General features: G+C 40.9%; 1 protein-coding gene and 1 non-coding gene across 6 annotated transcripts in view; both read left to right on the top strand.

Annotated features, from left to right (window-relative positions):
- Ctcf (CCCTC-binding factor) overlaps nt 1-24311 on the top strand; it is a 45052-nt gene extending 20741 nt beyond the window's left edge. For 2 of the 5 annotated variants that reach the window (XM_050143469.1, XM_050143470.1), the window contains exons 3-12: nt 6189-6978; nt 7524-7694; nt 10582-10715; nt 14034-14154; nt 15127-15276; nt 18525-18685; nt 19577-19759; nt 20343-20478; nt 21631-21807; nt 22838-24311. In XM_050143469.1, coding sequence (XP_049999426.1) covers nt 6198-6978; nt 7524-7694; nt 10582-10715; nt 14034-14154; nt 15127-15276; nt 18525-18685; nt 19577-19759; nt 20343-20478; nt 21631-21807; nt 22838-23022 — 2199 coding nt within the window. In that variant the 5' untranslated portion in view covers nt 6189-6197 and the 3' untranslated portion in view covers nt 23023-24311. The remainder of the gene's footprint in view (nt 1-6188; nt 6979-7523; nt 7695-10581; nt 10716-14033; nt 14155-15126; nt 15277-18524; nt 18686-19576; nt 19760-20342; nt 20479-21630; nt 21808-22837) is intronic. The other 3 variants (XM_050143472.1, XM_050143473.1, XM_050143471.1) reach the window with 3 other exon arrangements.
- Nucleotides 8292-8410, top strand: LOC126503068 (5S ribosomal RNA). Its single transcript, XR_007592141.1, has one exon. It is a non-coding gene; the product is annotated as a 5S ribosomal RNA (ribosomal RNA).
- Nucleotides 24312-24536: the final 225 nt, after the last annotated feature.

Here is a 24536-nt window from a genome sequence, read left to right as displayed (position 1 = left end):
TCTGTAGTGAGATCTGGCGCCCTCCTCTGGCATGCGGGCATACATGGAGGCAGAATGTTGTATACATAATAAATAAACCTTTTTTTGTTTTTAAAAAGAGAGAGAGAGAAATGGCTTAATGTTAAGTGTTAGATCCTGATAGCAAGATAGGGGTGAAGCTTAAAGTTTGTGTTTCAATCAAATGCCAAAATTATCCCAGTGTTGTTGGTCCTCATACCATACTTTGAGCAACAAATGTATTAAGTTGTTCTAGTGTTGCTATTGAAAACTTAAGAGGTTAATCTTTCACAATCAGAAATACTAGATTTTACAAGGTGCTGGCACGCTGGTAGTTGGACTTTTTGAATTTATAGGTTATAATTTATCCCACAGGTATCCCTTGACTTCACCTTTATGGTAACATGTTTGTCTCCACTGTGGTGAAACAGCTAGTAAGAGGTCTTTGTTTTAAGCATTGTATTATTTTGCTCTTAGATATTTAGAGCAAAAGGCAGTATAAGCAGATAACAGCATTACAAATCAAACTGACTTCCTAAGAATGTTTTTCATCATTCTTGTCTTTATTCTACACATAATGGTGGGCTTTGTTGGCCGGGCGGTGGTGGCGCACGCCTTTAATCCCAGCACTCGGGAGGCAGAGGCAGGCGGATCTCTGTGAGTTCGAGACCAGCCTGGTCTACAAGAGCTAGTTCCAGGACAGGCTCCAAAACCACAGAGAAACCCTGTCTCGAAAAACAAAAAAACAAAACAAAAAAAAAAAGGTGGGCTTTGTTAAATTGGTCCAAAAATAAATGTTGCTAAGCTGAGGGTAGGTATAGGGTTCTTGCCTAGAGTGTGGAAAGTTTCAAATTCAGTCCCCAGTACCACTAATGAATTAATTAAAGTGAGTGAGTGAGCAACTGAGTGATTATTGCTTTAGGCCTGACCTCAGTTTTTGATTTTATTTTAAGTTTGAGGAAATAGACTTTATATTTCTGGTTTGTGTTTTTGAGATAGGGTGTGTTGCGTGATGTCACCATGTTGCGTGGTGTTCATCCACCTTAGGTATGCTGTCACCCACAATCCACAGAAACTACTTGACTCAATTTGAATTCAGTGAACCAATTAGTGAGTTTATTGGAGTTACTTATAGGAGCCTGGGTTACTCAGAACAGCTGTGTGACCTAAAGGCCTACCACAGAACAGGATTTCCTTGCCCAACTTATTGGCTTTTCCAAACAGGGTTTCTTTGTAGTTTTGGAGCCTGTCCTGGAACTCGCTCTGCAGACCAGGCTGGTCTTGAACTCACAGATCCGCCTATCTCTGCCTCCCAAGTGGTGGGATTAAAGGTGTGCACCACCACCGCCCGGGCCTCCTTGCCCAACTTTTGAAGGCAGCCCTGTTGAAAAGTTTCTCTCCCCTAGTAATTGTTCACTGCTAATAGAACCTTGAAGAGGAGTTTATAAGTCTTGTACTTTGTGAGATTCTTGAGCCATTAAATTTTGTGAGTTTCCTGAGACTTACATTCCCTTAGCTTGCTGTGTCTTCTGAGACTCCCTACTCCATCATGGATAGAATGTTTCAATTGAAAAAATAGCTACATGATAGTTTTCAAATAGTCCCCAGGCCAGCTTTGAAGTTGATATAAAGCCAAGACCGACCTCAGAATTCTCCTAGTCCTCCTGCCTCTTCCTCCTGAATGGTAGTAGGATTCCAGTGTACATGACCACACCCAACTATATGAGACATTGCTAAGCACAAAATCGTGGCTTTATTTTATTAGCAGATACATAATAGGAAAGTGATGGCCTCAGAACCTCAGGAAGCTTTATTGTCCTATGAATGAATTGGATCTGAAGGAGATGGGAAGCACAAGGAGGGAGATCACAGTGAGAACAGTGTTTGGGTGAAAATACAATTTTTTGTTGTGGTGGTAGTTTGAGTTTTTATTGTTGTTGGTTTGGGGGAGGTATTGTTTTGAGACAGGATTTCACTGTGTAGCCCTATGGTCTAGAACTTGCTGTGTAGACCAGCCTAGCCTCAAGCTTACAGAGAGATCCGCCTGCCTCTCAAGGCTGGGATTAATTTATGCAACACGTCTTTCACTTTTAGGACCTCATAAGTGCTAATGGGGTGCCTTGAGTGAGCTGTGTCTTCAGCCTCCTTTTTCCTTCTTATTTTGAGGTAGAGTTTTGTAACCTTCAAGTTCTAATTTATGTGAGCATGTGCTTTCAGCATAGTCACACTGCCTTCCTCCAAGCCAGGCCATGGTTCTTTCTCTTTAGGGTTTATGCTGTCTTCCCAGAATGCTAGCACAGATAAAATGCCTGCACAGACAATAATGGATTGCATCTATAATAAAGTAGCAAAAGACTAGGGCAAGAACAAAGTATTTTAAATTGTTGTTTAGCAATAACCTTTTATATATACTTATGATTTTTGTTAGGTCACAATATTACTTTAAATTAGATTACTCTCAGACTCATTTTATTCTTAGTTATTTTTTGGTTATAGATTAACTTTATGTGTATGAGGGTTTTTCCTGCGTGAATATTTGTATACCAGCTGCACACTTGATGCCAAAGAGGTTAAAATAGGGAGTCAGATACCCCGAAACTGGAATTACAGTCTGTTCCAAGCTCCATGTGGGCGTTGGGAACTGAACCCAGGTCCTCTGGAAGAATAACAAGTACTCCTAACCAAGGAACCAGTTCTCCAGATCCCCATTTCACTCTTAACATTTTCAGATTAACTTTTATTTATGTGTGTGTGTGCACGCACATGTGTGTATGAGTACGCCATTGTCCCTGAGAAAGCCAGAGGACAGTTTGTAGTAGTAGATTCTCTCACTGCTTGGGTCCTAGGTCATCAGACTTGGGTCATTAGGATTAATGATAGCAAGTACCTTCACCTCTGAGTCATCTCACTGGCTCATTATTTTACTCTAGATACTCTCAAGATTTAAGAGACAGAAACTGGAGACAAGCATGGTGGCAGAGGGAGGCAGGTCTCTGTAAATTTGAGGTCAGCCTGGTTTACATAGTGAATTTCAGGACAGCCAAGCCTATGCAGAGAAACCCTGTCTCAAAAATGAGTGAGCAACTTTATGATAGAACACAATGACCCCCTAATTCTAAGTACTCAGGAGTCTGAGACAGGGGGATCAAGTTTGAGGCTAGACTTAAAAAAAAATTAAGTATGATGGAAGAGAGAAATGGAATTATTACTCAGTGAATATAAAATGAACAAGTACCTCTAGAGATCTATAGAAGAACAGTACACACACTTAATAATGATACAGTATTATGCACTTTAAAATGTTAGAGTAGTTTCTTTGGTTTTTGGTTTTCTTTTTTGTTCTTTACTGTTTTGGTTTTTTGAGACAGGGTTTCTATGTGTAACAGTCCTGGCCGTCCTGGAACTCATCTTGTAGACAAGGCTGGCCTCGAACTCAACAGAGATCCACCTGCCTCTCTGCCTCTTGACTACTGGAATTAAAGGCATACACCACCACTGCCCGGCGATAGGGTAGATTTTTAAAAGTTTATTTTTATCTTACTAATTTATGTGTATGACTTTTGTCTGCACGTGCATCTGCACAACTTGCATGCGTGATGCCTTTGGAGGCTAGAAGAAAGTTGCATCCCCTGAAACTGGAGTTAGAAATGGTTGTTAGCTTCCAGTGGGATCTTGAAGATGAACAGTACCCTTAATTACTAAACTATCTCATAGCACTTCAGTGTTCTCACCACTAGAAGTTGGGGTGGGGGGATGATAATCCTGAATATAGGCATGTCTAAACTTATACAGTAAGCAGCGTACCTATAAAATTTTCTTTCTTTTTTTCCCCGAGACGGGGTTTCTCTGTAGCTTTGGAGCCTGTCCTGGAAGTTGCTCTGTACATAAAATTTTCTTTTTTTAAGACAAGATCTCTCAGTGTAGCACTGGTTATCTTGAACCTTGCTGTATAGTCCAGACTGATCTCAAACTCACAAATGTTCTTCTACCTGCATACTCAGCATTATATCTGAATATAAAGAGGTGTGTTTGGTTCTCATGTGACCCAAATTGCCCTTGCTCATTATGTAGTTGAAGATGGCTTTGACTTTTGATCTTCTTACTTCCACATCCAGAGTGCTGATTTTACAGGTATGCAATGCAATCCTCAGTTTTATTCAGTGCTGGAATTTGAGACAGAGACAGAATGTTTGTGTGCATGTGTAAGCAAACTATCACTCAATTGCTTTCCCACTTATGTTTGAGAGACAGGGTCTCTCACTGAATCTGGAAGTTACCTATTTCGTTTGATTAGCCAGTGAGCCCTGGGATGCTCCTGTCTCTGCATCCCCAGCAGTGTGATTACAGGTACACGCTGCCATGCCCCAACTTCTCATGTGGGTGCTGAGAATCAAACTCATAACCTCAGTGGCACTTTACCAACTGAGCCTAGTCCCACACAGTACAGCTTCCTGGAGAACGTCATGACAAAGGATGATTTCTAAGGAAAAATTAGTAAAAAACAGCAAGGCATAAGGCCCTGGATCTGACCCCTAGAACCATAAAAAGCATGCAAACTCCTAGTGCTTTATAAATAGTTATAAAATGTACTTTTCTGTTTGTTTTTTGAGGTAGAATCTCACCGAGTATTCTAGCTATTCTGGTCTAGCCTTAATAAACTCAGTGATTTGCCTGTCTCTGCCTCTCCAGTACTGGGGTCAAAGCTATGCACCACCACATTCTATTCCCTAAGACTTTTAAAGTTGATTTTTAAAGGATTTGTTTGTTTTGATTTTTAGTTTTTCAAGACAGGGTTTTTCTGTGTAATGGTCCTGGCTGTCCTGGAACTCACTTTGTAGACCAGGCTGGCCTCAATTGAACTCACTGAAATAAGATCCCGGCGCGGCCTCCCAAATGCTGGGATTAAAGGCATTAATTTTTTGTTTTTTTGAGGCAGAGTTTCTCTGTGTAGCCCTAGCTGTCCTGGAACTCACTCTGTAGACTAGACAGGCTTCAAACTCAAAGAGTTGCCAGCCTCTGCCTGAGTGCTGGGATGAAAGGCGTCACCACTATTCACTTTAATTCATTTTTAATCAACAGGAAAAAAAAATATATTTGTAGTGTATAGCATTTTGAAATATCTATGTGTTGAGGAATCTTTAAATTATACTAATTAGCATATGTATTACCTTAATCATAGTAAGAGCACTTGAGATGGTTAACTATTTTTGTATGCTGTGCAATAGTTATCCTGAACTTTCTTTTTACTGAAATTCATTTTTTTTACTAATGCACCCCAAATGTGTAAGTTTTAAACTAGCTTTACTGATAATTTCTAATATAATGTTCAGTTGATGTTTCTAGTATCTAGTGTCTATGTTTGTGATTGGGTCAAATTATATGGTCAAAGCTAGTCTCAAGCTTCATCCTTCAGCCTCAGCGCTGCAAATACTAGTTTTATAGTCATGTGCCGCAGTACCTAGCTCTGGCGATTTTTTTTTTTTATTTATTTATTTGTGGTAGAGGATTGACTTGTGCCTTTTGATTTCACCTATACAATTAATGATATCCCATCCCAGTAATAAAAACTAAAATATATCCCTAGACTTTGCCAACTGTCTCTGGAGGCTAAGTTCCTTTGGATTAAAAACTTGAGCCTGTAGGTTGTTGCTTCAAATTTCCCATTTTGTCCTTTTGATGATTTATTTTAATAAGGAACCAGAATTAATAATCTATTGTTTCTCCTAGACTGTGAGCTTCACTTCTGCAGTGTATTTTAACACCCACTGTCTCCAGGTTTTGTTCATTGGGAATATGCGCTAGAGTCTTCATCAATTTCAGATTTTTTGTTTTGATTGGCAAGATTTAAAATGTAGATGGTAGATTTTTTTTTCCATCAAAGAGGTAGATTGTTTTTTGTTGTTTTGTTTTGTTTTCCAAGACAGGGTTTCTCTGTAGCTTTGGAGCCTGTCTTGGAACTAGCTCTTGTAGACCAGGCTGGCCTCAAACTCAAAGAGATCCATCTACCTCTGCCTCCCAAGTGCTGGGATTAAAGGTGTGGACCACCACCGCCCAGCCGAAAGAGGTAGATTGTTGAACAACCATTGATGGATGCCTAATTCATTCACCAAGGGGGTTTTAGTTTAAAATGTATGTATTTTTATTTGGCAAACCTTATCTTAAATAACAATTTGTGTTCTCCCTTAATAAAGGAAGGGGAAATGGAAGGTGAGGCGGTTGAAGCCATTGTGGAGGAGTCTGAAACTTTCATTAAAGGAAAGGAAAGAAAGACTTACCAGAGACGTCGGGAAGGGGGCCAGGAAGAAGATGCTTGCCACCTGCCCCAGAACCAGACAGATGGGGGTGAGGTGGTCCAGGATGTCAACAGTGGTGTACAGATGGTAATGATGGAACAGCTGGATCCTACCCTTCTTCAAATGAAGACTGAAGTAATGGAGGGTACAGTGGCTCCCGAAGCAGAGGCTGCAGTGGACGATACCCAGATCATAACCTTGCAGGTTGTAAATATGGAGGAACAACCGATTAACTTAGGAGAACTTCAGCTTGTTCAAGTACCCGTTCCTGTGACTGTACCTGTTGCTACCACTTCAGTAGAAGAACTTCAGGGGGCTTATGAGAATGAAGTATCTAAAGAGGGCCTTGCAGAAAGTGAACCGATGATCTGTCACACCTTACCTTTGCCTGAAGGGTTTCAGGTGGTGAAAGTGGGGGCCAATGGAGAAGTAGAGACGCTAGAGCAGGGGGAGCTTCCTCCTCAGGAAGACCCTAGCTGGCAAAAAGACCCAGACTATCAGCCACCAGCCAAAAAAACAAAGAAAACCAAAAAGAGCAAACTGCGTTACACAGAGGAGGGCAAAGATGTGGATGTGTCTGTCTATGATTTTGAGGAAGAACAGCAGGAAGGTTTGCTGTCTGAAGTTAATGCAGAGAAAGTGGTTGGTAATATGAAGCCTCCAAAGCCAACAAAAATCAAAAAAAAAGGTAAAATGAGTTTTTCTGTAATAGTCTTGTAAAAATATTTGGGGATAAAGGCTACAGCAGCTTGTGTGCAAGTTATTTTATTAAATTTAAGTGCCCCCCCCCCATTTATTTTTTAAAGGACATCTAGTGAGTTCCCTGGGCATTTAATCAGTACAAAAGAAGGGTGTTTTGTTTATAATTTTTATTTGTTTGGTTTTTAGATAGGGTTTCTCTGTAACATCTCTGGCTGTCCTAGAGCTTGCTTCATAGACTAGACTGGCCTCAAACTCCGAGAGCTCTGCCTCTGCCTCCCAGATGCTGGGATTAAAGGCATACACCACCACCACCCAGCTCAAAAGAAGGGTTTTATTTGTGTTTTTTTTTACATATTGAATATTGGTTTTGTTTTGGGTTTTTAAGTCATAAAGAGAAGTGAGCCTATTGATGCTGTGAAATAATTACTTAGATTGACTTTGATTGTAAAAGGTTAATAGGTTATAATGTAGTTTACAGTTAATTGAAACACTGAAGCACTGTGACAAGTAGATGTTTTGTTTTGCATACAGGTGTGAAGAAGACATTCCAGTGTGAGCTTTGCAGTTACACATGTCCACGACGTTCAAATTTGGATCGTCACATGAAAAGCCACACTGATGAGAGACCACACAAGTGCCATCTCTGTGGCAGAGCCTTCAGAACAGTAACCCTACTTCGGAATCACCTTAACACACACACAGGTGCAGGATATGAGTGTGGGGCTGCAGCAGAACCAACGTTAAAACATGGTTCTTAAAACTATCCGGGCTTACTGCAGGAGGAAGTTGAAGAATACTATTTTTGTTCCTCTTTATCATAGCTGTGGTTTTTACTTGACATAATTCATAAAGACTTTTTATCATTGTGTTGCTGAGGATTTAACAGTGACAAGAAATGAGACCCTAAAGTCCAAGGCAATCAGTGAGAAAGAACGCTAGAAATATAAGTAAATCCTACCTATGTTAAAACTGTGGCTTTCTTTTTGTTCGTTTCTGGTAGCTTTATCTCAGAGAAGGTAAGTTGTTCACAACTTACGAATAGAAAAGTATAAAGATCCTTCTGGAAATTAATTTATTGTTCAAGTACAAAAAATTCTTTAATATTGTGTTCAGTATTCTGATACTAACTTCATGTTGGGTATGGCCAGATTCCAGTGAGGTGACCACATACTAGACCTCTCCTAAACTCTTGTGCTGGCAGGTTTTTCTTTTTTTTTGTTTTGTTTTTTTCTTTGTCAATTTGATACAAAATGTAGTTATCTGAGAAGAGAAAATGCTTTCATTAAGAATGACCTTATGGTCTACGGCCATACCACCCTGACCGCGCCCAATCTTATCTGATCTCGGAAGCTAAGCAGGGTCGGGCCTGGTTAGTACTTGGATGGGAGACCGCCTGGGAATACCGGGTGCTGTAGGTTTAAAAAAAAAAAAAAAAAAAAAAAAGACCTTATGCTATCATGTGGGACCTATTCTTAATTAATTGTTCATATAGCAGGGCCCAGCCCATTGTGGGTGGTGCCACACCTAGGCCAGGTGGTCATAGGGTATATAACAAAGCAGACTGAGGGGCTGGAGAGATGGCTCAGAGGGTAAAAGCACAGACTACTCTTCTAGAGGTCCTGAGTTAATTCCTGGCAACCACATGGCGGCTCACAACCACCTGTAATGAGATCTGGTGCTTCCTTCTGTCATGCAGACATATATGCAGGCAGAACACTGTATACATAATAAATAAATCTTTTTTTAAAAAAGGCTAAGCAAGTATAGTTCCTACCCTGACTTCTCAGCAATGTAGTGTGACCTAAGAATTGTAAATTGAAGTGATTTTGGTTATAGAGTTTATCATAGCAGTAGAAAGCCTAAGACAACTCTTTTTTGAAGGCTTTGTCTTTTTAGCCTAAGTACTTGGCTGTAAATCTTCCCACCCAGTTTTTCGTGGAGAATAGTTCTCTATTTCATTCAGAGTAGGTTTTCCCCTGTCTTTACATGATGACTGTTGGTTGTTATTTGATGCACCTGTTGTCCAATAAATTAATCAGTTATCTTTCTTTAGGATTCAGATGAATTAGACAGTTAGTGGATTGTCTGTTGCTTTATAAGTAGTGTGCTATATGTTGGGATATGCTTTGTCATCTAGTCACATTCTATCACACACACATAATTGCATCTAGTACTTTGAAGAAACTATATTGTCCTTTGATAGGATTTGTCAATGTGTATGCACACTGATATGAATACTTCTGTTTTGTACTGTACTTCAGCCTTGAAAAGTTCATTCTGTGGTTATCCAGAACTGATTTGGTAAAACTTAATTACCTAGTTAAGCAAGCCTGCAAGAGTCAAATGTGTACATGCTAGAATGTTGGCGGGGGTTTCTGTCCCGCCCAGTCCCACAATAAACACAGAAACTATATTATTTGCAATACTGTTTGACCAATCGCATAAGTGTATTGCTAGCTAGCTCTTATATATTTTACCACCAGGCTCGTGGCCTACTGTCAAGGTTCCAGCTTGCTGCTTTCTTCTCTGGCGGCTCCATGGCTTCTCACTGACTCCGCCTTCTTTCTCCCAGCATTCAGTTTAGTTTTCCTGCCTAACTATTCTGCTGAGCCACTGGACGAAAAAACTTTGTTCATTAACCAATAAAAGCAACACCTGGCTGTCCTGGAATTCACTTTGTAGAGCAGGCTGGCTTTGAACTCACAGAGATTCACCAGTGTCTGCCTCTAGTACTGGGATTAAAGGCATATGTACGGTGGTTAGCTCAGTGGTACTGAAGAAGCAAATTTAATGAGTAAATAAGCATTCCTTTTTCTCTTTTGTTTTTGTTTTTCGAGACAAGGTTTCTCTGTAACAGCCCTGGCTATCCTGGAACTAGCTCTTGTAGACCCGCCTGGCCTTGAACTCACAGAGATCCTCTGCCTCCCAAGTGCTGGGATTAAAGGCATGGCTTCTTTTAATTTCTTAGTTACTGTCATTTTCCAGTGATACTTCCCTTTTCATACTTTGTCCTTTTAGAAAAGCATTTTTTGTAGTTAGGGATGGTGTCTTGTGATTGTAAACCTGAGCATTTGGGAGGCTAGTGTAGAAGGATTAAGAGTTCAAGGCTTGCCTAGGTTATATATTTATATATTGAGACTCTATCTTTAAAAGAGAGAAAGAAAAAACAAAATTTCTATAAGTGTCTGATCTACTACTTGACATTGTGAGTTTTCCTAATTATGTTCTTTTTTTTCTTATTTTTTTTAATTTTGATTTTTTTCAAGATGAGATTTTTCTCTGTAGCCTGGCCATCCTATAACTCACTGTATAGACCAGGCTGGCCTCAAACTCAGAGGTCCATTGGCCTCTGCCTCCCAAGCCCTGGGATTGAAGATATGCTCCAGCACTACCTTGCTAAGAAGAATTTTTTTATTCAAAGACACTAGATTCAAATAATTAGCAGAAACTGAAGTTTAGCGTGTGTTTTCACATCTTAGAGACTAGTGCTGAAAATTCATTCAAACCTTCCTGTAGCTTGTAGAGCCACTTTCAGCTTTTGTAAGAGCTTTGAAACCTGTAATTTACTGTTATCCCCTCTTTCCTTTAGGTACTCGTCCTCACAAGTGCCCAGACTGCGACATGGCCTTTGTGACCAGTGGAGAATTGGTGCGGCATCGTCGTTATAAACACACCCATGAGAAACCATTTAAGTGTTCCATGTGTGATTATGCCAGTGTAGAAGTGAGTGTCGAGTTATTTTTTGGGAGATTTCTTAGGGGGTGTGTGTGTGTGAGAATGCCAATTTCAGGGTTAGGCATGCTAGTGTACACCTTTAATCTGAGCACTTAGGAGTCAGAGGTAGGTGAGTTCAAGACCAGCCTGGTGTACATAGTACCAGGACATCCAGGGCTATAGAGAGAGACCCTGCCTCAAAAAAAACAAAAAAGACAAACATACAAGAAAATGCTCTTATACATTGAATATTCACTGTACCCATGTTGTTTTAAAATGGAAGATCTGGTCTAGTGTGTATCTCTTTGTGGGTATTGAGTTTAAAGCCTACTGGAATACAGTTAAGACCCTGTCTTAATAATTGCAACATTGGAAGGTTTGAGCTATGAATCAGTGATACATGCTTGGCAAGCAGCAGCATTCATGAGGCTCTGAATTTGTTTCCCATCACTTAGAGGAAAAAAGGACGGTAGGAAGGGTTATTGACTTCAGTATTTGAGTCTACCCTATTACCAAATTGGATAAGGATACTACCAAAGTGGGACCAGGGTTGCATAAAATTAGTAAGCAACCAAACAAATCTAATAATATATTGAAAAATAAGTGGTTGTTAAGTATGTCCAAAACAAGACTAGTTCAATAGTATGTATTACTTTATAGGTAGCTGGAAAATAGACAATAAAACTCAATTCTCATCACTGTGAAGTCCTAATACTAGGGAAAAGCCAGAGTAAATATATGTTAACTAACTCTGGATCACTGAAGTGATCCTTCATGCCTATAATCCCAGCACTCAGGATGCTGAGGCGGGTGGATTGCTGCAAGTTTTAAACCAGCCTAGGCTATAGAGTGAGACCCTGTCTTAAATTTAAAACAAAACAAAACAAAAAACACCCCACAACTATTCCCAAAACGTAGGATCTGAATGTTTTGTTGTCATATTAAGAATTACAACTAATTAAAGAAGATAAGTATATTATAAAAGAAGGAAGATAAAATTATTTCTTTTTTAAAAAATTATTTGAGACAAGGTCTGACTACTTATGTAGACCAGGCTGGCCTGGAACTTAAGAGAAACCTATTTGCTCCTGCCTCCCAGGTGTTTGGATTATAGGCCTGTTCCTCCACACCCAGCTGTTTGGATTTTTTGTTTGTTTTTTTTTCCTATTTTTGTATTTGGTGGTGGGGGATAGGGTGGTATTCCTGCCACTCAATGAGTGTAAAGGTGAAAGGAAAACTGCCAGAATCAGTTTTTTCTTTTAACCATGTGGATCTTGAAGGTAAAACTCAAGTTATCAGCAAGAACATTTACCCACTGGTTCATCTTGCTAATCCCCCTAACCAACATTTCTTACAGATTTTTTTTTTAAACCTTTGAGAATTATTATTAACTGAAGACCTTAGAATAGGAAGAATTCAGTGGAGAGAGACCAGATATAAAAGAAGTGTGCAGAAATAAAAATTGTGAACGAAACAGTGATTGAACCCAGTGCCTTAGGCAAGAACTCGACCAGAGAGCTATATCTCCAGTCTCTGAACATCTTGCACTAGTGTACAAGTTGTGTATCCCTTATTAGTGATGCTTGACACTAACAGGACTTCAAGACAAGAATTTCTTCCAGGTTTTGTTTTTTTGTGGTTATGCAAGGGGTAAGATTTGTTTTGTTTTTTTTTTTTTAACTATACGTGTAGTGATTGGATAAACAGGAGTGCAGGTGCCTCCTGTGGCCAGAAGTTTGGATCCCTTGTAGCTAGAGTTGCAAGGGTTGGTTGTGAGTTGCTGTGAACCTAATGTGAACTTGGAAGAGTGGTACACACTCTTAACCATCGAGCCATCTCTAGCCACCCCCCCCTTTGAATTTTAGAATATTTACATAAATGTTCTAACATCTTGGCAAAGAGACTCAAGTTTAAGCATCAGATTATGCACACAAACTGAAAGTAGTTTTATGTAGTTACTTAGAGTGTACCTATATTTTTACTGAGACCCATCACATGAGATCAGTATCAAATTTGCTACTTGCTGATTTGTCAGTTCTTCATTTGGGGGACTTGGTATGGGTGTAGCTCAGTGCTAGAGTATTAGGCTCTGTGTTCAGTCCAGTTCTGTTTAAAAAAAAAAAAAGAGGATACTCAATAATAGTTTTAGACCACTGAGCATTTTTTTTATTTCTTTTCAATTAGGAATAGATAGCTTAGCCTATTCTAATAGGAACTATAAAATCTTTATGCTTCTAACTCTAGTAGTGGTGAAATGACTTAAACTAAGTAACAGTAAAAACCACTTTTGTGGTATCTTTAGACAGAAAACGTTACAAATTTTTCCAAAGGGCATGAATAAATGATGATTACAATTTGATTCCAATTTTTTTCCAGCAGAATAAATGTGAATGACAAGAAAAATTTGAAATTTAGTGAGCGATCTATGCTGTTGAATTGTGAGAGTATGTGGTATCAGACAGTCTGGGGTGGGTGTGCTAAGGTGAGCGTCATCACCTAGCTTGTAGGGAGCCGTGGATGTGGTAGTGAGAGGGGAAGGAGGAGATTGAGCAGTGCTGCTGAGATGGTTACTTGACCCTTGAGCAAATGTGAAAATTTAGTGTGTGATTTTTATGGGTATGGAGGATTTTCTCTTAAAATCAGAATTTTTGTTTTTTCAAAAACTCAGGCAGACATTAATTATGAATCTTTGAAGTATTTCATAGAGTCAGATTTGAAGCTCATAGCTTGGGGTAGGGTAGTTACCAAGAGACAGACAGCATGGCCAGTGGCAAGGAAGACAAGTGAGAGACGCTCAGATCTCAGCCTGTCTAGGAAATACTAACGAGAGGAAAGAGGATTGGGGATTAAAACATGAGTTTGGAGTTGACTTTTGTAAGAAATTGGTACAAAAATAGTCATGGATTACTTACTAGAGTGTTGTGAAAATTTGGAAACATAGAAGTAAAGGAAGGGCCGGAGATGTGGCTCAGTGGTAGAGAGCACGTGCCTCATTTGTATCCCTGGGTTCAGGCGTCAGGACTACCACCACTACCACCACAGGGAAGAAACAGAAGTAGAGACTGTAGTATACCATTGTGTGTCTTATCACCCACTCAGTTATGACTGAAGACAGTTTGCCTGGTCTGTGTTCTACCCATTTATCCCACTCTAGTTGGATTAACTACTGCTGAGATACAGCAAAGGCTACAATGAAGAAACATCTATCTTTTTGACTTTTTCTAACTTTAATGCCCCAAAACAAAGTTTTTGTACCTAACCCATAGAGTTCAAATTACAGTCCTTGTTAACAGAAGTGTAAGAGGTTCGGTTGCTTTCATGTTTCAGGTCAGCAAATTAAAACGACACATTCGCTCTCATACTGGAGAGCGTCCGTTCCAGTGCAGTTTGTGCAGTTATGCCAGCAGGGACACATACAAGCTGAAAAGGCATATGAGAACCCATTCAGGTAGGACTTCTCCCCTCCTGGTACTAACGAGCTGCTCTTCAGTGAATCCTGTAAACTGCCACATGGGCCCAAGGCTTACCTGAAAGGAAGAAAAGCTCTGGTGCTGGGCGGTGATGGCGCACCCTTTTATCCCAGCACTCGGGAGGCAGAGGCAGGTGGGTCTCTGTGAGTTCGAGACCAGCCTGGTCTATCAAACGAGTTCCAGGACAGCCAGGATTGAAAATACCAAAAAGAAAAGCTCTGGTATATTCTCCGAATTGATGGTTATGAAAATACACTAGAGAGCAATTTTATTCTGTTTGAATCTTTTTATAAGGCGAGAATGGTTCTCGTTCTTTAAGGGAGATATAAAATGAAATTAAAAATCATTGTTTAATTTTAAACACAGAAGCTGGATGTTGTGGTATACGCTTTCAATCCCAGCAGAGGCAGGCAGATCTCTGTGAGTTTGAGGCCAGCTTGATGTACATGGCAGATTCCAGACTAGCCAGAGCGACATAGTGAGTCAGTCCTTGTTTCTAAAAACTAAGTCTGGATAGATTATCTAACATAATTGACTCTCCCTGAGTATTATCATTTTGTAAAAAGAAAGTCTTGTGCTAGGTGTGATAGAGTATAAGCCTATAATCTTCACACTCGGGGCTGAAATAAGAGGATCTCTAATCTCATACTGTCCTAAGCTACAAGACAAGACCCTGCTTCAAAAAATGTATAGTTCTAGTTCCCCTACGGTAAGCTTTGCCATAACAACTGTGATTCTAAAATGGAAGGCTCTGTAGAGAGCTGAGCAAAGCAAAGGTATTGGGTTTGTTTGCTAATTCTGGAGATAGGAATGAGCTGAACAGTTACATCAAGCCTTACTTTCTCAAGAAAGGCCTTAGAGCCTAATGTATGTTTCTGCCACTCAGCTACTTATCACCTAAGCCATAGTATTTATTCATTTAATTTGTTCATTCTGTATTTCCTTTTAAGGGGAAAAACCTTATGAATGTTATATTTGTCATGCTCGGTTTACCCAGAGTGGTACCATGAAGATGCACATTTTACAGAAGCACACAGAAAATGTGGCCAAATTTCATTGTCCCCACTGTGACACTGTCATAGCCCGAAAAAGTGATTTGGGTAAGTACTAGAAGCAAATAGCAAATTCATAAAAATAAAAGCATAAAAACTTTATCTTAAACTTTTGTGTATGTGAATGGCTTATCACTTAGTGAAAGCCCTTGCTTAGCTGTGCCCCTTCCCCCATGCCTTCTCTTTATTGGAGTCAAACTACAAGATAATATATTCTGAACATAGATTATACAAACATTAAATGGAAACTGTAATGGGAAACAGTATACCTGTCTGTAATAGTAGCTTTTCTTCCCTAAATGTTCAGAAAGTAACATATGTTTCAGTTTAAGGTTCATTTCCTCCAGGTTTTTCAACAGTATTTGTGCATTCTATCAGCAGTTGGAGTATTATGTTGGTTTAGTGGTAACTATTCTTGTGCATAGTTAAGCCAGAATTACATAGAGAGTGAATTCACCTATAAGAATTTTAATGTAGCCAGTGCTTACACATAATAACATCTAGAGTTTGCCCTTAATCTTTCTTACCAAAGAAGATTAGAAGCCAGGAGTAGGTAAGTGCCAGCACTTGGGAAGTTGAAGCAGAAGAATCAGGAATTCAAGGACACCCTGAGTTACGAGAGACTCTGTCTCAGACAGACAGAAGAGATGACTTAGTGACATATCTCTGTACTGCCATCCCAGTTCTTCAGAAACAGGAGAATCCTTTGATTGCAGGAGTTTAAGACTAGCCTTAGCCAAATTAATAGGACCCAGCTTTAGTAAATAAAAGAACTACAAACACTATTCCTTCTGCTCCCGCAGCCCAAAGGACTTCCTGAACATATTTGTTATCTGTTCTTTTACTTATTTATACTTTAAAAATGTTGAATATCAAAGCCAGTGCCTCACACATATTAGTAGTCAATCACTCTGCCACTAAGCTATACTCTTAGAAATATTTTCTACAGAGGTCCTTGAGTTCTCTCAGGTTGTTTGTTGGTTTGTTTGGGTTTTTTTTTTCTTTAGGGGTTGTTATGTTTTGTTGATGATAATGAGAATTGAACCCCAGCGATCTCAGGGGAGTAATGTCAAGAGTAATAGAGCAGGACATTGTCCTAGGCTTTGTGAGCCCAAGGATGAGTGTATGAAGTGTGTGGTGTTTCTCTCCCCACTTCCTATGCTGGGGGTTGAACCCAGTCTACAGAATTAACACTCAGCTTTTGGGTTTTTTTTTTTTTTTTTTTTTTTTAAGGGGAGACCGAGTAATATTTTGAATAGACAATGACTTTGAATACTATATGTCATACTCCTGAGCAGTCCAACTAGTTACTCTTCTAGGGCTACTCCCATTCATCCTTAGTAAATTCATTCATTTCTGACACAGAGCTTTTGGCTCTGCTCTGTAGAAGGCACTGCTACAGTAATGTTGGACAAGTTCTTTCCTTTAACTATGAATCTTCCTCTTTTTAAGATATCAAGGCAACAGGGTAAAATTTCCTGTTATAAAACCAGCTATATAACCTCATTGTATCTACATTTACCTTAACCTTTCCTATCTACCTTAGGAGTTGGTGTCACTCTGTATGTGCCTTGTCCCTTCACCTTCAACCCTACTTTCCTGTTTACTTAAGTATTTTCATTATTATTATGTTCACCTTTATGCTCATATCCTTGAATTTTTTTTTCAACTTGATGTACTGATTTCTCTCTATCCTCAAAAAATTTATTTTGAGGGGCTGGAGAGATGGCTCAGTGGTTAAGAGCATTGCCTGCTCTTCCAAAGGTCCTGAGTTCAATTCCCAGCAACCACATGGTGACTCACAACCATCTGTGTAATGGCGTCTGGTGCCCTCTTCTGGCCTGAAGGCATACACACAGACAGACTATTGTATACATAATAAATAAATAAATATTTTAAAAAATTTTATTTTGAACAAGACCTGATGGTATAGATCAGACATCTTAGTTGCTCAAGAAGCTGAGGCAAGAAGATAACAATTTCAAGGCCTGCTTGGGCTTCTGTGAGTTCAAGGCCACTGTGGGCAATGTAGTGAGACCCTGTATCCAAAAAAAAAAAAAAAAAAAAAAAAACTAGTGATAAAACTCAGTGGTACAGTGTTTACTTGGCATGAGTGCCCTGAGTTTAGTCTTCAGTACCACAAAAACATTTTAAAAGTAAAAGGTGAATTTTTCCATATACACACACTCAGACTCACACGCTCCCCACCTCTCACCCTACCCCTTATAACTAAACTGTTTTCACTAATTATCCTAACCCTGGGTTTAACTCAATTCCGCCTGACCAGCTCTGATGAAGTTATGTCCCTCCTAGCTTTTCCTGCCCTGTCTTTAGTATACCTCTCATGTACATTCTCTACTTTCACCCCAGGAAAGTGGCTTGCTATGGTCAGTGGCCCTCAAGTAGGGCGTAGTAAACCTTCTCCTTGTTTCGGGTGCTTCCCAAGCAGTACCCCAACAAACAAGTAGTGTGCTGCACTCTCTTCCCTGGGCCTCCATGATTGAAGGCCTATTGGATTTCTCTCTTTGGTAGTTCCTGCCCCGTTTTTTAATTTGTCTTTCCCTCCCTCCCCCATGACCTTAACTCTTAGATTTAAAGCTGGACATGGTGGTGAAAGCCTCTAATCCCAACACTCAGGAGGTGGGTAGACTGTAGTCTATGATATCTCTGTCGGTTCCAGGCCAACCTGGTCTATTACACAGCAAGCTCCAGGCCAGCTAGAAGTCATAGAGACCCTGTCTCAAAAAACAAAAGCCAAGCATGAGCATACTTGTTCTTTCTCCTACCCTTTTGAATGTGACCTTATCAGTTCCCTTGGTTCCACTCAAGTTCTAGTACCAGTTCATCCTTTCCTGTCCCCATCCCCATTTCAGCATCCCTGCCAGAACAGATAGTTTGGTTTTAACGCCTTTCCAGCTTTTCTTATCTCATAAGTGGCCGTGCCATTGGGTGTCATCTCCAACATTACTTTTCTCTTCTTCAGTTCATCTCACATTGAATCAGTCAACTCCTCTTGCTCTCACTTCCTGGCTTCCGTGCCCAGTGCTGTCCTCTCTGTTCGGGTTCCTGTCTTCTGCCTACTGATCTCTCTACCTGTTGTTCCTGGTGGATTGGAGTGGGGATGACACGACACTAGAGATCGAACCCAGGGTCTCACCCGCTAGACAAACGTTTTAGTTCTGACCTTATATTCTTAGGCTGTGGAGTAACTTTTTCTTAAGTAAATAATGTATTATTAACTCATTGAAATATTTAATTTATGATTTTACAAGTTCAACTTTATATTTTGTTTGCAGGTGTCCACTTGCGAAAGCAGCATTCCTATATTGAGCAGGGCAAAAAATGTCGCTACTGTGATGCTGTGTTTCATGAGCGCTATGCTCTCATCCAGCATCAAAAATCACACAAAAACGAGAAGCGCTTCAAGTGTGACCAGTGTGATTATGCGTGTAGACAGGTAGGTGCTGTCTTAGTTAGAAAGCCATTGGTACTCTGTCCTTGTCAGGTATTATCAGAGGTAAGGTAGCTGCTGTCTGTGTATTTCTGTGTATGTCTATGTGTTTTGTTTTTGTTTGTTGGGATTTTATTTTTGTTTTGTTATGCTTTGTATTTTAAGACAGAATTTCTCTGTGTCCTGGAACTTGCTTTGCAGACCAAGCTGTCCTCAAATTTACAGATGTCCGTCTGCCTCTGCCTACCAAGCGCTGGGATTAAAGCCCTGCCTGGTAGCTGCTTCTAAAAAGAATATTTTCAGTATAAGGAATACTAACAAAAATCAAAGATGCTACTCTCTGAACCAGTTCGTTGAATCTGGGTTTCCATTTAAATGCACTTTTCCTCACAGTTGATATCTTAAGGCACACCATCAACTTCTTTCTTGAAGAGGGTGTATGTGGCTCACTTGCTAGTAATAGCCCCAATATTGTAAAAAGTTTAAAATTCCTATATAGGTACTTTTTGCCTGGTGTGGTAGCACGTGTCTGCAATCTCAGTGCTGGGGAGAGTCAGGAGACAAAGTCATTCTTGACTATATAGTGAATTTGAGTCTAGCCTGGACTACATGAGACCATCACTGGAAAAAAAAGCACATCAAAAACCCCAGGGGCATTAAGGCTAAAACTTGAGAAGGAGAAGAAATGGAGTAGTCCTGGAATGAGTCTTCAGAGAGTGCTAGGAAAGCAGACCAGCAGGGGTGAGCAGGGTTTCGGGGAGCACTTTTGCCTCCCTGAGAGTATACTGTTACCATCCACTCCTTGAAGATGAAAGGCCTATGGTGTGCCTGCATAGCAGCAGGGGTAGCAGCCCTGTGACGCTCTGAGGCCTTTCTGACAGGCAGTTGTGTTTTCAGGAGAGGCACATGATCATGCACAAGCGCACTCACACGGGGGAGAAGCCTTACGCCTGCAGCCACTGCGACAAGACCTTCCGCCAGAAACAGCTCCTTGACATGCACTTCAAGCGTTATCATGACCCCAACTTTGTCCCTGCGGCCTTTGTCTGTTCCAAGTGTGGGAAAACATTCACACGCCGGGTAAGGATCAGTTTTCCCATTACAGTTCTTAGTATCATGTGCTTGATCTGCCATTGCAAAATGCAGTTTTTCCACTGGAGTGATAAATGTAGAGATGCTTTGCTGTTTGGAAAGAGTCGTTCATCACTATTCTAAGCTCTTCTGTCCATGGGGAGCCTTCTGTTGATAGGGACTGCAGTATCTTGTAGGCTGATGATTGAAAGGCATTTCCTTGGGTGGATTGAAACCTGCAATCCATTCTGTCCCTAGGTAGCTTGAGTCTCTTCTGTTCTCTGTGTTGTTTAGCCAAGTAATCACTGGCCAGCCACCCTGAAACTCCTCTAACCACAGGCACTGAGCTTTTCTCCTGGGAGCCCAACCTTATCTTCTGACAGGTGTTTCCTTCATTCCTTTCCTCCCCCATCTCTGACTGCTTCAGATGTTGTCCATCTCCCCTGGGGGTGGGGTGGGGCTCATGTGCGGTACAGTTAGCAGAACCCTGGAGTTTTATACATTCCTTAAAGTTTGTTTTTATTCAATTAAAATTTCCAGTCTGAACTTACCTCTTTTAGTAGCATGAAACAAGGTTTGTTCCTTTTGTCAGAATACAATGGCAAGACACGCTGATAATTGTGCTGGTCCAGATGGTGTAGAAGGGGAAAATGGAGGAGAGACAAAGAAGAGCAAACGGGGAAGAAAAAGAAAGATGCGTTCTAAAAAAGAAGACTCTTCTGATAGTGGTAAGTGAATAATTTTTTATTTTGTTAGAGGTAACACAGTTGGAGACCCAGTTTCCGGAGAATATGTGCAAGATATATATATATAGAGAGAGGCTAGAAGTAATCTTTCTAAAGCTGGGCGTGGTGGTACATTTCCTCTGGAGGTAGAAGCAGGGAGATCAGAGCAGGGTTTCAGTGCCAGCCTCACTACATAGCAAGTTTAAGGCTAGCCCTGGCATCAAGGCATAGCAGCTGACTCCCAGAAGTTACAAGTGTTCACAGTGACCATGAGCCTAGATAGCTCTGAAGTTTGCTGCAGAGGTCTCTGCTGTCAAAGACGCTGTCCCGTGGCTTTTCTCTTTCCCTGCTACTGTGTTGTTCCTCTTCTGTCTCTGAAGAAATTATTGATGACCCCTAATAGATTTCTGAAGTTCTTCTTTTTGTCTGTAATTACTTGTTCATTCTGGAACCTTATAGGTAGTGTCTTCCATTTTTTGTCCCTGAATGTTGGAGTCAGTCTACTGCTAGCAAAGGCCATATAGTTAGCCGGGCAGTGGTGGCACATGCCTTTAATCCCAGCACTCGGGAGGCAGAGGCAGGTGGATTAACCCCTTAGTTCTGTCCATCAGCTATCTGCTGAGATTGAGCAGCAAATTCTGTTACTTGGAAAGATTTTTCAGGCTAGAGAGACAATTCAAAAGTTAAGAACACAGGTTGCTCTTCCAGAGGTCCTGAGTTCAATTCCCAGCAACCACATGGTGGCTCACACTATCTATAATGAGATCTAGTGCCCTCTTCTGGCCTGTAGTGATATACACAGGCAGAACACTCTATACATAATAAATAAATCTTAAAAATAATAATTTTCCAAAATTTCTCAAAGCCCCCAAAAAGCTTTTGTTTTGTTCTGTTCTGTCTTGGTGTTTTTTGAGGCAGAGTTTTTGTGTGTAACTCTGGCTGTCCTGGAACTCACTCTGTAGACCAGGGTAGTCTCAAATTTACAGAGATTTGCCTGCCTCTGCCTCCTAAGTGCTGGGCTTGAATGTGTGGGCCACCAATGCCCATCCTAAAACCTTTTCTTAGTAAAGTAAATGTAGAGCCGCGTTTTTAGGAAATTTGTTTGCTCTGTTTTACACCTCTGCTGACCCACCACCTGTGCTTTGATTTCTTGAGAAGAAAATGCTGAGCCAGATCTGGATGACAATGAGGAGGAGGAGGAGCCTGCTGTAGAGATTGAACCTGAGCCAGAGCCTCAGCCTCAACCTCAGCCTGTGGCCCCAGCCCCACCACCTGCCAAGAAAAGGAGAGGGCGACCTCCTGGAAGAACCAACCAGCCCAAACAGAACCAGCGTAAGTTGCCTGCCTTGTCTCAGTAGGGCATCTTCTCCCTCGTTTGAGGAGGCCAGATGGGTCTGTTCTTGTAGAGATGGGCACTGAGCCATGAAAAAAAGTTAAGGTCACATTGGCCAACACTCTCAGGAAACTTGTTTTTGTTTTGTTTTAAAGGAAGTTTTCTATAAAAGCTTGTTACATTCAGAGCGAAAACATCCAGAGTAGAAGGGTGCTGGTGTCCTAAAGGCAATAATACATTGTTAACGTGGGAGAGTTTGTAAAAGAACCAGTCCCCATCACCTGCAGAGTTGATGTGGTTATGGATAGAATGAGGGATAAAATAAAGGAGTGCACCAAGAGTGTCTGCCTAGAGAGGTTCTAGCCCATAAAGCTGAGTACTATTACCACCCACAGTTCCAACCCTTGGGGAAATAGGACTGGCCTGGGCTACATCGGGAGGAGGGGAAGGGAAAGAGAAAAGAGGGCTGGCCCAGAAGTGTGTTCCCTTTCAGGTACACTGCACAGGTGGCAGCAGTCTCTAGATCTCAGAACAGCCTTTTCCTCTTGAAATTCAAAGTTTAATCTGTTAGAACTCCTTGAGCCCCATGTTCAGATGGCCATCACAGGAAAGAGTTAACTTTGGATCTAGAGCCAGGCCCTTCATTTCACCTACACAACACTCGACTGGAGCGCTACAGAATCAGAACTGTCTGCTCCATCCTACACTCTGACTGTTCCTAGTCGTGTGCTGTGTGGGGCCTCACATTACTGTAAATCCTAAATTCACAACATATGCGATTTGGAGGTCTACAAAGATGAATGTAAGCATTTGGTATTTGACAATTTCTAGCCTATTGAGCTTTTGTGTATTACCACTTAATATTAGCAGGGGCTTGTCTTGCCTTTTTTTTTTTTTTTCCCCCGTTTTCTTCATCACTAAGGCTTTTTATGATGCTGCCATCCCACTCACTTGTCAGCTTATGAAAGGGTCCCTGTGCTCTCGGGGCTTTAATGGGCCATTTGTTTTCTTCCTGCTCTTCTTTGCCAGCAACAGCCATCATTCAGGTTGAAGACCAGAATACAGGTGCAATTGAGAACATTATAGTTGAAGTCAAAAAAGAGCCAGATGCTGAGCCTGCGGAAGGTGAAGAAGAGGAGGCTCAGGCAGCTACCACAGATGCCCCCAATGGAGACCTCACGCCTGAGATGATCCTCAGCATGATGGACCGGTGATGACGGGGCCTTGCCCGTCACCAGGACTATTGGGGCTGTGTTTAAACGGCCCGCATCTTAATTTTCTCTCTTCTTTCTTTTGGCTTTGGGAACGGCATAATTTTACACCATTTTACCAAACATATTGAGAACGAAAGCTTCAAGGATAATGTTAGAAAAATGTGATTTACTAGAACTTGTTGTTTGATGTTAGCAAATCATGGAATGTTCTAAGTCTCTGAGGGTTTACTGTGAAGTGCTGAGGACAGTGTTGATACCTAACTAGTTTTCTTAGATGGAAACAGACATTGAACCCTCTCTCTTGATTTAGTAAACAACTCCAAATGGCCACGGGTTTCCCAGAGTTCTATGGTCTTCCCAAGAGAGTTTTTAATTGTAAATGCAGACTTGGGAAAGACTTAGACTTTTAACCTGGTTTTTGCTTTTGCTTTTCCCTGACTCCCTTTGCTCGGAGTCAGCTGCACACCAATAGGATGGCATGCTACGATCAGTTTCTGTCCTGAGTACTTTGCCGCTTTCTTGGCAAAGTTTCTGGTATGGTCAAGCTTGTAAATAACCTTTTTTACATTTTAATCTTTTCCATTAATTAAGAGGTTGAGAAGAAGTGCAGTGTAAGAAAACCCAGCATTTTAATTACTTGCAAATTAAGGTACCACAGACTCAGTGGTGTGTAAATGTTGAATCGGATCCCAATCATGAAGCAGAGGGCTCTGGACCTGCTGCCTGCGAGTGGTGACGCCATGTGGAAAGTTAGTTTCCAGCTCATGGAGCCAGCATTTGAACCTTGAACAGATAACTCTCATTATGATTTCCCATCAACATTTTCTTTGCTCTGTTTGTAGCTGAATGTTATATTTTTTAAATCTCTGTTAAAGCCGGAATAGTTGATTATGAATGGGCCACAGCAGCCTTGGCAAGCTGAGCCAGAAAATTTCACTTGGTCAGTAATTTAAACTTTGGATCTAAAAAAAAAAATTAATGTGAAGCAAACCAACTTCAAAAGTGATTCTTGCACATGAATTGTCACATGTCAACATGTGTTTTTTTAAAGAGCCTCAGTCTGACTGATTTCAAACCTTTTTTTCTTCTGTGTATTGCTTTAAGAGAGCCATCAGTTAGCTATCAGACTCTAGGTTGATGCATTTTTGTACTTAGCTGTACTGTGTGATATTTTTCATTATTTTAGGACGCCAACATGAGGACCTGTAATAAAATATGTAATGGGGTTGAAAGCTGGGGAGGAGGACCTACTGCTGTACAGCTAATAAATGATAACGGATTAACAGGCACTCACTCTGCAGACTCCTTGTGTTATTCCTGTTTGCTGGGGTCCCTCGGGCCTGTGCACAGCTTTCTCTCTGCAACGGTCTGGAGATAGATGGGCCTGACAAATGACAGCATGTGAATGCAACCTGCTTCAAGCTGTGATGCCCTACAAGTGTGGGCACAGCCTCCTGCTTCCATGATACACCTGAGAAATGCCTGTCCCTTGCACAGCTAGTGTTGCCAGAGGG

Source organism: Alexandromys fortis, unplaced genomic scaffold, assembly GCF_014885135.2.
Source record: "Alexandromys fortis isolate MF-2015 unplaced genomic scaffold, M_Fortis_MF-2015_v1.1 scaffold_1, whole genome shotgun sequence".
In the NCBI taxonomy this organism is placed as follows: domain Eukaryota; kingdom Metazoa; phylum Chordata; class Mammalia; order Rodentia; family Cricetidae; genus Alexandromys; species Alexandromys fortis.
Note: the sequence above shows the minus strand (reverse complement) of the source record. Positions and strands in the feature narration are given on the sequence as shown.